Source organism: Somniosus microcephalus, chromosome 15 (assembly GCF_052327205.1).
Source record: "Somniosus microcephalus isolate GS21.2 chromosome 15, FLI_Smic_1.0, whole genome shotgun sequence".
Classification (NCBI taxonomy): Eukaryota; Metazoa; Chordata; class Chondrichthyes; order Squaliformes; family Somniosidae; genus Somniosus; species Somniosus microcephalus.
In genome coordinates, this window is record NC_141001.1 from 16,609,853 (window position 1) to 16,623,915 (window position 14,063).

At 47.1% G+C, this 14,063-nt stretch overlaps 1 protein-coding gene across 1 annotated transcript in view; it reads right to left on the reverse strand.

Moving 5' to 3' along the window:
* Positions 1-761: 761 nt before the first annotated feature.
* LOC147106562 (embryonic protein UVS.2-like) overlaps positions 762-14,063 on the reverse strand; it is a 238,845-nt gene continuing 225,543 nt past the window's right edge. Inside the window, exons 3-4 of the mRNA XM_086007515.1 lie at positions 1,127-1,349; positions 762-1,014 (exon numbers count right to left, since the gene is read on the reverse strand). Coding sequence (XP_085863641.1) covers positions 875-1,014; positions 1,127-1,349 — 363 coding nt within the window. The 3' untranslated portion in view covers positions 762-874. The remainder of the gene's footprint in view (positions 1,015-1,126; positions 1,350-14,063) is intronic.

Consider the following 14,063-nt stretch of genomic DNA (forward strand, 5'->3'; position numbering starts at 1 on the left):
GATGAGGAAAGACAGGAGGAGGCTCGAGTGTAGCATAAACGCCGGCATGGACTGGTTGGGCCGAATGGCCTGTTTCTGTGTCATATATCCTATGTAATCCTATGTAAGCAATAAAGCAAATTACATGTTAGCCTTTATTGCAAGGGGGTTGATTATAAGAGTAAGGAAGTCTTGCTACAATTGTACAGAGCCTTGATGAGACCACACCTGGATTACTGTGCACAGTTTTGGTCTCCTTATCTAAGGAAGGATATGCTTGCCTTGCAGGCAATGCAACGAAGGTTCGCTAGATTGATTCCTGGGATGAGAGGGCTGATGAGAGATTGTATAGAATGGGCCTATACACTCTGGAGTTTAGAAGAATGAGAGATGATTTCATTGAAACATACAAGATTCTGAAGGAGCTTGACCGGGTAGATGCTGAGAGGTTGTTTCCCTTGGCTGGAGTGTCTAGAACTAGGGGTCATAGTCTCAGGATAAGGGGTGAGCCATTTGAGACCGAGATGAGAAAGAATTTCTTCACTCAGAGGGTTGTGAATCTTTGGAATTCTCTGCCCCAGAGGGTTGTGGATGCTGAGTCGTTGAGTATATTCAAGGCTGTGATTGATAGATTTTTGGACTCTAGGTGAATCAAGGGATATGGAAATCGGGCAGGAAAGTGGTGTTGAGGTCAATGATCAGCCATGATCTTATTGAATGGTGGCGCAGGCTTGAGAGGCCATATGGCTTAATCCTGCTCTTATTTCTTATGTTCTTATCCTATGTTCTTACTCCTATGTCTGTCCAGAGGAGCCATAGATAACCAAAGATATCAAAAGATGAACAATCTGAATGTGAGATTTTCTTTAAGAATGCATTGCCTTTCTTCAGTATTTTACATGCATACCGTATGTCCTATATGTGCTCGGATGAGCCAAATACAATTTGCCTGTTCATAATGGGAGTCGGCACCTTCATATTTAATGTTACCAGTCTTTGTTCTCTGTGAAGTGGTCAACATTTCTGCACAATGAACTAGGAAATAAAAGACGTACAGAGAAATTAAGCAACTGAAAGATGTATGAGTTTTAAAGTTCCTATATATAATTCAGAATAACACACAATAATAATTCGAATAGAATATTACCAAATCGATACTTAGCACTGAATCCCCTTGCTTGTTTTCTGTTGTCAGTATAAAGTGCAAGTAGTACTTTGTATTGCGATGAGACCATTGCTGGAGCTACTTTGCCACAACTTCGCCTTTTTACGACGTTTGTACTGGTATCGGAGCCTTCATAAATTGATAGATGATCACGAAAGCAGCCTATAAATGGTCGAATATGAAAGAAGTCAAATTCCAAGATGATCTGTTAAAAAAAAGAGATTGCATAGTCAAATCTTATTTTTTATCTAGGGAACCATAATTCAGAATGGATGTACTATCACAAAAAGTTTTTCGTATAATATATGAAATAATGGCAACATGATGAGTTATTTCTTTAGTGGAAAGTGCTTTGTTAATTAGAGACAGGCACTTGAAGATTGGATTTAGATGATCTGAAGACATTTCTAATTCAAATGTTATCTCAACTGCTTTAGATCTCTCTGATGCTGAAATTCAGCTCACTGAGGTACATTTTCTTACTGGCAAAGCTCACTTGTGACTGCATAACACATGTGTAGATGATCACGAAAGCAGCATCGGGAGAGCGCAGAGCACCACGGGAGTGGAGCCAGTTATTTAAACAACAGTGTGACAGTGCTTCGGGAGAGTGCGGAATATAAGCTCTGCGAAAATTTGCAAAAGTGACATCACAGACTACACGGAGCCCGTGAAAACCAAAGTGAATCAATTTAGCATACACCCTATCATTTTAATTGTAGTCGGTTATCATTGATTGAGAAATAACTGTCTTAAAAAAGGGTAAATAAATAAAAGCAATAATTAATAATAGAAATATATTAATTACTAACTGATTTGAAATCAAGTTAAATCTATGTACTAATTATAATCTAGACCGCTATGATTCTAGTAGTTCTAGAAATAAATTATTGCGAACTAATAAACAAATAAGTATTTAAGTTATTTATCTAAGGAGATAAAATAAACTAAATAGGGGATACTAACACGAAAGGGATCCGAAATTGTATTATATAAGAATCCGGTATACATAAATGTTAAATAAAGAAATAATAAATAGGAGTTAAAGGGGTACTAAAATAAAACATATAAATAACTTAAGGGGCATATATATATATACAATATAAGTAGAATGTAAATAGAATGGAGGGACAGCTGAAACTCATTGCCTACAATTCCTGCACCATGTGGGAACTCCAGGACACCTCAGGTGTCCTAGATGACCATGTGTGCAGGAAGTGCCTCCAGCTGCTCGAGCTCAAGTTCAGGGTTTTTGAACTTGAAAAGCGGCTGCAATCACTGCAGGGCATACAGGAGGATTGCAAATGTTACACCCCTGTTCAAAAAAGAGGAGACGGCAACTACAGGCCAGTCAGCCTAACGTTGCTGGTGGGGAAACTTTTAGAGACATTAATCCGGGACAAAATTAATAGGCACTTGGAAAGGTATGGGCTAATTAATGAAAGTCAGCACTGATTTGTTAAAGGCAAATTGTGTTTGACTAACTTGAGTTCTTTGATGAAGTAATGGAAAGAGTTGATGAGGGTAATGCGGTTGATGACTTATATATGGACTTTCAAAAGACATTTGACAAAGTATCACATAATGAACTTGTAAGCAAAATTAAAGCAAAATTAAAGGGTTAAAGGGACAGTGGCAGGGTGGATCCAAAATTGGATAAGGGACAGAAATTAGGAAGTAATGGTGAACAGTTGTTTTTCAGATTGGTGTTCCCTGGGGGTCGGTATTAGGACCACTGCTCTTTTTGATATATATTAATGACCTGAACTTGGGTATACAGGGCATAATTTCAAAGTTTGCAGATGGCACAAAACTCGGAAATGTCATAAGCAATGAGGAGGTTAGTAACAGACTTCAGGAGCACATAGCATGACTGGTGAAATGGGCAAACACATGGCAGATGAAATTGAATGCAGAGAAGTGTAAAGTGATCCATTTTGTTAGGAAGAATGAGGAGAGCCAGTATAAATTAAATGATACAATTTTAAAGGAGGTGCAGGAACAGAGAGACCTGGGAGTGTAGGTACACAAATCTTTGAAAGTAGCAGGACATGTTGAGAAGGCTGGTAAAAAAGCATATGGGTTCCTTGGCTCTATTAATAGAAACATAGGGCTAGAAATTCATCATAGCCAAGGAGTGAGCGGTGTCAGTAGAAAAGTTGGAGAATTAGCGCCAAAATTCGTGCTCACTGCTCAAAAAAATGATTGGAGTCCTAATTCAAGTCTTAAAGCCCAAGTTCATTGGCGTTGGGTGGACCAATATCAGGTGCAGTCTAATCGCAAGTCATGATTGCCACAGGCTTTTTTCAGTACTTAAAGGGGAGGTTCATTGATGCTGCAGAACCTCATTCTCAGCATTGCTGACTGTGCAGCTTCCTCAGCGAGCACATGCGGGAGCAGGAGCGGGAGCGGGAGCAGGAGTAGGAGCAGAAGACCAGGTGTACTCATGGCAGATCCACGCCCCAGGGAGAGAGCCCGCAGATTCTGCTATTAAGCATTGGAGGCATTGGTTTTCGCTGTGGAGAGACGGAGGGTGGTTCTCTACTTGGCAAGTGGCAGGAGGCCCTCGCCACAAGTCTTCTGCACCATGTCGAGGGAGGTAGCACAGCACGTCTTGGACAGCACTATGCAGGAAGAAATTTAACAACCTCACTCGGGTGGTCAGGGTGAGTGAATGCTTCTACAAATGCTACATACCACCATCTGAACAACAATTTTCACACACTGCCCAAAGCACCACACCCCCAGCACTCACCCACCAACAATCTCTACCTACCAACACTTATACCCACATCTCACACCTTGCACACAATGACAGCTATTCAACTACGGCAGGCACATCACCCAAACACATGGCTCCACACTCACTCACACACTTTCCTTTCTCTTGCAGGCCAATGTGGCTCACAACAGGAGGGAGCTTGAGCGCACAGGCGGGAGACAGGCCGACACCCAACCACTGTCTGCGCTGGAGAATCGAGTGCTGCAGATTATTGGTTGCCAGGTGGTGGGTGCCATGGCCACCGGCAACATTGACCCCCATTGGGGACAACAACGGTATGTTCATTGCTACTCCTTCTTCTCACATCACACTTCCCCCTCACCCCACAAATGTTTTGTCCTTTCCAGCTAATCCTGCACCCCCCTCCCCTCACCTTAACCTGACTCTTGCGTCTTTATGCTTTCAGCTAATCAGCAAGCACCCGAACAGCCTGTCCCTGAAGTCATGGTAGAGAGCAAGGTGGGAGAAGAGGAGAAGGAAGAACACACCACACCAACACACTGCATCTCTCACCCGCAGGCACCAGCTCAGATACTGGCCTTACGCATTCTTTAGAGGCTAGTATAGTAGCAAATTCTGCAACGGGTGAGGCACTGAGGACGAGTGGGCTGCAGCAAGGCCAGGGGGATAAGGTAGCTCGGGGGCCAGCTCCCCGGAGGGCAAGTTCGCGCGCAAGTTCTTCTGCACAGGACTCAGAAAAAGACCTCGATGGGGAGGCCTTTAGAAGAAGGGTGATGGGCATGCACACGGAGATGATAGGTGCAATGGCAAGGGTGCCCAAGAGCCTCTCGGCAATGGTAAGGAGCGTGGAGGAGTCTGTTGTGTATGTACCTTTAAGAGAGAACTGTTTTACAGCTCCTGTATACTGTAGTACCGGCAGTGACCACACCTGTATATCAAGCCGGAGCAGGCTTCTGTACTTCAGTCTTGAGACTACTCTACTCCAGTGAACACCTGTTGATTGTTAAGTTACAGCCTCCGTGTAGTTCTTGGGGAAACATCCGATTTAAAGAATCACGGATCTAACAGTGGCGACGAGGTTGATTCAAATCTGCCTGCAACTCTGCATTTCCCGTCGAGGAGTCGCTCCGGGAGGACGGTGGAAGAAAGTCGATGCCAGAAGCACGGGCGTCGACCACAAGCAACCACCCAGTCATCCGGCAGCAAGTCAACATTGCAGGAGTGGCTGTTGAGAGCCGGGCTTGGTTCACCAGCCATGATGATCCAGCAACAGACTGGCAACAGGTGCAGCGCACACCCTTCCCGGACAGCGGCGGCGGGAGCCGACCGACGGCGTAGAAAAGCCGAGCAGCGTTGACGGGGTAAGAGAGAGGGTGAAGCGCACAGGGCACGGCCGGGGTTAAACGACCGAGCAGCATCGAGGACAAACGAGCAGAGAGAGAGAGAGGGTAAAGCAGCAGCCGGGTTAAGGACCGAGCGACAGCAACGGGAAAGGCGCACAGGAGAACGCACAGAGCACAGCCAGGGCTCAAGGGCTGAACCGCGTCTGCGGGGAGAAGAAGGGAGAGCGCGGGAGACGCCAATGAGCCGTGGAGAAGAAGGGAGAGCGCAGGAGACGCCATTTTTAGAAGCCGCAGCGGAGAAGAAGGGCGAGCGCGGGAAGGAAGGAAAGCGCGGGAGACGCCATTTTGTTCCAGCGGAGAAGAAGGGAGAGCGCGGGAGACGCCATTTAGACAGTTAAAATACACCCAGGGATGGCGAAGAGTGGCAGTATCATGGCGTTCGACAATGAAGTCGAAGATTGGGCGACATATGTGGAACGCATTGAGGTGTACTGCAGGGCGAATGAAGTGCCAGATGCTAGGAAAGCACTGGTTTTGTTAAATTCCATGGGTGCAAAAACTTGTGGCTTACTGCGAAACCTGATAAACCCAGTGTAGTGTATGTACCCGTCTACCTTTAAGAGAACTATTGTATGTAACCGTCCACCTTTAAGAGAACTACTTTAGGTGTTGCACTACTTTGTGGCTTCTGTATACTGTAATACCGACGGTGACCACACCGGTATATAAGTGCTGTGTCAGGATTTATTGGGCAGATTCGCCCTGACCTTCGAATAGTAAAGTCCTGTTTTAAGTTACTCTGGTAGTCTGTGTATTAATTAACTAAACAACTCACAGACTTTACAGTGGCGACAAGTCCAATCGTACCCTGCGGCAACAATACTTCCGAAGCAGTTAACGAGCGTCGAGAAGAGGCAACCGCCCTCGTCATTCTGCTGGGAGAAAACTCGAGTCTGCAGAGCTGGAAAGGAGGAAGAATTCAGAGACAAAGACTTCCATCAGCAACAGGCACTGACTGTCCCTTCTGCCACGGTGAGGAGTGAGCTGATCAGCACGAGAAGCAAGCCGGCCACGGTGACTGTGAGTAAGGGAAAAGTAAAAAGAATAACCGGAGGATAAGGGCAGTGCACTCGACCATGGTCGAGGGGGAAAGGAGCCGGACAGAAGTCGGGCCCAGAGGCGCTGAGACTGGGGCAGCGTGGAGCAAGGAAGCCGCGGTACAGACAGGCTGGGGACGCAACGGCGTCGTGAGACAGCTAGACCGCGACCGGCGAAAAAGGCCGGGCAGCGACCGAAGCCACGAAGCGCTGCGACCGGGAGCGTAGGCACGGGAAGATATAAAAACTCAGCCGCAGCCGGGGAGGGAAGCACCGGACTGCGAGAGGGCTGGGAGGTGCGATTGGGAGCCGAGCGAGCGGGAGAGGCAGAGCCGACCAAGGGAGACTGAGCGAGAGCCAGTCCAGCGGCTGAAACTGTTCGCCGTCAACGGGGTGTACTCAGCGCCGGTAGAGCCGAGCGAGCGGGAGAGAGACAGAGCCCGAGCAAGGGGAACTGAGCGAGAGCCAGCCCAGCGGCTGAAACTGTTCGCCGTCAACTGGGTGTACCCAGCGCCGGTTGCCCTGCCGAGAAAAGGGAAAGCACTGAAGCCGACGCGCAGGCTGTGAACCTGAAAGCCAGCGGCCGTCGCCCATGGGGAAAGTGTACCCCTCCCGCCAGGGGAAGAAACGCGGGAAGCCGCCATTAGGCGGAGAAGAAGACAGAAGCGGGGAACCGCCATTGAAGTGGGCGGGGAGAGAAGATAAGCGCGGGAAACCGCCATTTTCGCGGGAACCGCCATCTTGAAAAAAAAAAGAAAATTTAAAGAAATAATCCGTGGTGTTATCAGGAAGAGAGGAAGATGCCTAAGCGTGGTAACATCAACGATTTTAATTCCGAGGTAGAAGACTGGGCCACGTATGTGGAATGCATTGAGATCTATGGTGAGGCCAATAAAATAGAAGAAGATGACAAAGCTATAACCTTGCTAAACTCGATGGGCGCGAAGACGGGCTCTTGAAGCATCTACTAGCACCAGCTAAACTGGCGGATCAGACTTTCGATGACATTGTTGCTGTCCTGAAAGATCATTTTAACCCCGCACCACTGATGTTAGTGGAACGATCCAAATTTTACGCGAGAACGCAACGGAAAGAGGAAAGCAACGCGGAGTACCTGATTGAACTGCGTAGGCTAGCGAAACACTGTCAGTTTAGGGAAAATCTGGCAGAGGCACTCAGAGACAAATTCGTGTGCGGAATGTCGAAGGAAGAAACACAAAAACGACTGCTCGAAGAGAACGATCTTACACTTGATAAGGCTGTCCTTATTGCTGCATCGAACGAAGCCGCAGCGAAAGGAACGGCGAAAATGCAGCTAAAGGCAGCAGCACTCAGTGTGCAGCAAATTACTTTGGGTACAACGAAATGCTATCGTTGTGGGAAGACAACATACGACCAGAACCAATGCTGGTTTAAAAACCAGGAATGTAGGAAATGTGGCAAGCTCGGTCACATAGCTAAGGTATGCCGGTCAGGAAAGAAGACCAACAATAATGAGTCACCACAAAAGAGGTACAGGAAGGTACATGAGGTGACTAGGAAGAGTCCGGAAGAACAGAATTCGGACTCACACTCCAACTGCAAGGAACTGGATAGTCTGAGAATTCACAATGTGAGTAATGAAGCTGACCGACAAGCTATCTGGATCACACTACAGATTGCAAAAGTCCAAGTGAAAATGGAAGTGGACATCGGATCGGCGTTGACGGTCATGAATAAGCATGATTATAAAAAGTTATTCAAGCATAGTCCCCTACGGGATCCGGAACTAGTATTGCAGACATACACGGGGCACAAAGTATACCCCATCGGAAAGATAGAAGTCAAGGTGAGATACAAGGACAAAGATCACCAAAGGATGGACCTGTATGTGTTGCCTGAGGGAGGTCCACCACTTCTGGGATGGGAGTGGATCAGGAAAATAAAGATAGACTGGCATTCACTAAACACCATGACGGTAGATTCCGGAAAGGAAGATGTCAAACCTGAACGGTTGTCCAGAATATTGGACGAAGCTAAAGAGGTATTCCAGCAAGGACTGGGAACACTGCGAGGAATTAAAGCAAAGGTTAAGATTGCAGAACATGCAAGCCCAAAATTTTTCAAAGCCAGATCGGTACCTTACGCGATACGACCTGCTGTGGAGGCAGAACTGGAAGAACTTGAACGATCAGGGGTACTGTCAAAAGTGGACTGGAGTGAGTGGGCCACGCCCATTGTTCCCGTCATGAAGTCTTCACCAAGTGACAAGCCAGGGGGACCGGGAAAGGTCCGCATCTGCGGAGACTTCAAGATCACAGTGAATCCGGTGCTTCACACGGTACAATACCCGCTTCCGCGGATTGAAGACATCTTTGCTTCGTTGGCTGGAGGGAAACACTTCACCAAGATAGACCTGGCACAGGCATACTTACAAATGGAAGTCGAGGAAGAGTCGCGTCAGTACCTCACCATCAACACACACAGAGGCTTGTATCGTTATAATAGATTGGTTTTTGGGGTAGCTTCGGCTCCAGCAATTTGGCAGAGGGCCATGGAGCAGGTATTACAAGGAATTCCAAGCACGCAGTGTTACTTAGACGATATCCTGATTACGGGAGAAGACGAGGAAGAACACCTCACAAATTTGAAACTGGTGCTCACTAGGTTGAAGGAATATGGCCTTCGAGTTAATCGCAAGAAATGTGAGTTCTTCCAAAAACGGATCTCGTACTGCGGTCATGTCATTGACCGAGAGGGGCTGCACAAGTCACCTGACAAGATAGAAGCTGTCGTGAAGGCCCCCGCTCCGGAAAACGTATCACAGTTAAGATCATTCTTGGGGTTGATTAATTATTATCACAAGTTTCTGCCGAATCTATCCACGGTGCTGCATCCGCTGAATGCTCTGTTGCGGAAAGAAGTACCATGGAAGTGGAGTGAGGAATGTAAAAAGGCCTTTCGCAGAAGCAAGGCGTTGATTACCTCTGAAGAAGTGTTGGCTCATTTCAACCCAACGTTACCTCTTCGTCTAGCTTGTGATGCTTCCCCCTATGGAATTGGAGCAGTACTTTCACACAAGTTACCAAATGGCTCGGAAAGGCCAGTGGCATTCGCGGATGCAGATCATTGACCTCCGCGGAGCGAAATTATGCTCAAATAGATAGGGAGGCCCTCAGCCTTGTGTGGGGCGTAAAGAAATTCAATCATTACCTGCAGGGCAAGAAGTTCACATTACTGACAGACCACCAGCCGTTGGTGTCCATATTCAACCCTAACAAGGCCGTTTCCACCATGACAGCGCAAAGGTTACAGAGGTGGTCCATGTTACTTGGGGCACACCAATATGACATCGAATACAAAAGGTCCAAACAGCATGGAAATGCTGATGGGTTATCGCGCTTGCCATTGCCGATAGTAGAAGAAGCGACTACAGTGGACCCGGTAGAGATGTTCCACTCATCCATAGTGGAATGTCTACCAGTAACAAATTCGATGATCGAAAACGAAACAAGAAATGACCCGACTCTCTCACGAGTCTATGATTTAACGGTGGAGGGATGGCCAGCACAGGGCGAACCAACGCTGCCAGCATTTTCGCAGAGAAAAGAACAGCTGTCAGTGTGTCGAGGAACCCTGATGTGTGGATCTAGAGTGGTGATTCCACCCAAACTTCAACAGAAGGTGTTAAAGGAGCTGCACGAGGGACATCTGGGTGGAGTGAAAATGAAGAACCTAGCAAGAGCGTTTGTGTGGTGGCCAGGCATTGATAGGGACATCGAAGAAATCACTAAGAGCTGTCTAGGATGCCAGAAGGTCCAAAACGCGCCACCACAGGCTCCTCTGCATCCATGGGAGTGGCCCTCATCTCCTTGGCAAAGGGTACACATCGACTTTGCTGGTCCATTTATGGACTCAATGTTTCTAATAGCGGTGGATGCACACTCCAAGTGGCCGGAGGTAATAAAGATGTCCACCACCACCACGGAAAAAACCATCACAGTGTTAAGGACCATGTTTGCTAGGAATGGGCTGCCGGAACAGATCTGTTCTGATAATGGACCGCAATTTGTGTCCGAAGAATTCAAGAAATTCTTAAAGAGCAATGGGGTTAAGCACTACACGTCAGCCCCATACCATCCCGCCTCCAATGGATTGGCTGAAAGGTTTGTCCAGACCTTCAAGAAGGCCATAAAGGCCATGGGTAATGAAGCCATTAACTTACAACATAAGGTGGATAGCTTCTTGTTGGCATACAGGAATGCAACACATGCGGTCACAAATCAAACTCCCGCCATGATGTTTTTTAATAGACGACTAAGATGCCGGCTGGATTTGCTTAAGCCAAACGTCAGAAGGGACGTAGAGAACTGGCAATTCCAGGGCATGAATGAAAGGCCAACTAGATCTTTTCAGATAGGTCAACAAGTTTTGGCCCGGGACTACCGTACCGAGAAATGGCAGCCTGGAACTATTGGAAAAAGGCTAGGGCCGTTGATGTATACGGTGGACATTGGGGACAGTATAATAAGGCGCCATGTTGACCAGATCATAGGGTCAGCCACAAATGGCCAACCTACTCCACCACCTTACACGGTTAATGTTGAGACAGAGATACCCAGAACACCTACCTCCGATCTGGTAATACTGGAATCAGATGAACCTGACACTGTCCTTCAAGCCGAATCGACCTTGCCAGAAGCACCTACTACCCCGCCGGGAGTTACGACACCACCGAGGCGTTATCCGGACAGAGTCCGGAAACCTCCAGAGAGACTGAATCTGTGAACTGTCTTGCATCAAGTTGTATATATGTTATAATGTATGTTTAATGGGGAATCAGTATGTTGTAAGCTAAAAAGGGAGGATTGTAGTGTATGTACCCGTCTACCTTTAAGAGAACTATTGTATGTAACCGTCCACCTTTAAGAGAACTACTTTAGGTGTTGCACTACTTTGTGGCTTCTGTATACTGTAATACCGACGGTGACCACACCGGTATACAAGTGCTGTGTCAGGATTTATTGGGCAGATTCGCCCTGACCTTCGAATAGTAAAGTCCTGTTTTAAGTTACTCTGGTAGTCTGTGTATTAATTAACTAAACAACTCACAGACTTTACACCCAGAGAAGCCCATGGAGAAGAATTTCGAAAGCATAGTAGAAATCCTACAGGACCACTTAAGCCCCACACCGCTGCTGATAGCAGAAAGATTTAAGTTCCACAAAAGGAACCAGCATAAAGACGAAAGTAATGCTGAGTACTTAACGGAACTGCGCAAGTTATCGAAACACTGCCGGTTTGGAGCGGGTCTATCAGATACGTTAAGGGACAAGTTTGTGTGTGGGCTTCAAAGTGAAGGAACCCAGAAACGGCTTCTATCAGAAAAGGATCTTATGCTGGACAAGACTTTCAGCATGGCAGTATCACACAAAGCAGCCGCACGGGGCGCTGCAGAGATGCAACGGAGACCGCAAGAATACGGCACCAATGAAATGTCATATGGAGCAGGGAAGTGTTATCGCAGCGGCAGAATGACACACGATCAGAAGGATTGTTGGTTCAAGGACCAAGTGTGCAGACAGTGTGGAAAGACAGGACACATAGCAAGAGTCTGCAGGTCAGGGAAGAAAGCCAACAGCAGGAAATCTCCACAGGAGAAGTACAAAAAGGTACATAAGGTGATGGACAGTAGTTCAGATGAACAGGGAAGTGATACAGACTCCGGAAGCAAGGAGCTGGGTTGTCTGAAACTACATAAGGTAACCAAAATGGAGGATCACCAGACTATCTGGGTCACACTCAAGATAGATGGAGTCCAAGTGAAAATGGAATTGGACACTGGATCAGCCCTAACAGTCATAAACCAAAGGGACTACAAGCGGCTATTTCCACATATACCCTTGAAAGCTACAGAGATTCTCTTGAAGACGTACACGGGGCAAAAATCTACCCCAAAGGAAAAATAAGGGTGAAAGTGATATACAAAGGCCAGGAAATACCTAAAATGGACCTATATGTATTGCCAGATGGAGGACCACCACTACTAGGACGTGAATGGATCCAGAAAATACAACTAGATTGGCATTCCATACAGGCACTGAAGGTTGAGGCCAAAAATGATGACGACGCCACACCTGGACGACTGTCAAAAATGCTAACTGACGCACAAGAAGTGTTCCAGGAGGGACTCGGAACACTAAAAGGCATAACAGCAACGATTAAAATAGAGGAAAATGCAAGTCCAAAGTTTTTTAAGGCCAGACCGGTGCCTTATGCGATCCGACCAGCCGTTGAAGCAGAGCTGGAAGGGTTGGAACGTTCAGGAGTACTGTCCAAAGTAGACTGGAGCGAGTGGGCTACACCCATCGTCCCTGTAATGAAGAGGTCGTTGAGTAATACGCCTGGGGAACCAAAGAAGGTCCGCATCTGTGGGGATTTCAAGGTGACAGTGAACCCAGTCCTTCACACGGTACAATATCCGCTTCCACGGATTGAGGATATTTTCGCCTCGCTATCTGGGGCTAAACGCTTCACCAAAATTGATCTGGCCCAGGCGTATTTGCAAATGGAGGTGGAAGAAGCCTCGAAACAATACCTCACGATCAACACTCATAAAGGTCTCTATCAATACAACCGACTGGTTTTCGGGGTAGCATCGGCTCCGGCTATTTGGCAAAGGGCAATGGATCAAGTCCTGCAAGGAATTCCAGGGACCCAGTGTTATTTGGACGACATCCTGGTCACGGGCGAAAATGACAGTGAGCACCTCGCCAACCTGGAGAAGGTGCTCGCTAGATTAAAGGAATATGGGCTACGAGCTAATCGCCACAAGTGCGAGTTTTTCCAGAAGCAGATCTCGTATTGTGGCCACATTATTGATGAAGAGGGGTTACATAAGTCCCCTGAAAAGATTGAGGCAGTAGTCAAGGCTCCAGCACCGGAAAATGTGTCAACACTGAGGTCGTTCCTCGGATTGGTGAACTACTATCATAAGTTCTTACCAAAATTGTCTACAGTAGTACACCCACTGAATACCCTACGGCAAATGGGGGTACTATGGAAGTGGAATGACAAATGTAAACGAGCTTTCCAGAAGTGCAAAGATTTGATCACATCAAAAGAGGTGTTGGCCCATTTCAACCCAGCACTACCAATCCGGTTGGCATGTGATGCATCACCCTATGGTATTGGAGCGGTGTTGTCGCACAAATTCCCGGACGGGTTGGAGAGGCCAGTAGGCTTTGCGTCTCGGTCACTAACCTCAGCCGAGCACAACTACGCCCAGATTGACAGGGAGGCGCTCAGCCTAGTATGGGGAGTAAAAAAATTCAACCACTATCTGCATGGACAGAAGTTCACCTTGCTGACTGACCACCAACCACTTGTCTCCATCTTTAATCCAAAGAAGGGCGTTCCGGTAATGACTGCACAACGGTTACAAAGATGCTCCCTTTTTCTAGGGGCGAACCAATATGAAATAGAATATAAAGGCACGAAACAGCCCGGAAATGCTGATGGACTATCACGCTTGCCACTGCCTACTGTGGAGGAAGCACCAGCAGTGGACCCTATCGAGATATTTTATTCGTCAATAATTGAACGATTGCCAGTAACTAACGCGGATATAGAGAAGGAGACCCGCAATGATCCGACACTGTCTCGGGTATATGATTTGACGGTGAGTGTAATGATCAATAACATGTCATTCTATAGTGGACACTAGGTGGAGCCGTAGAGCTGTGTAGAGCTGTATA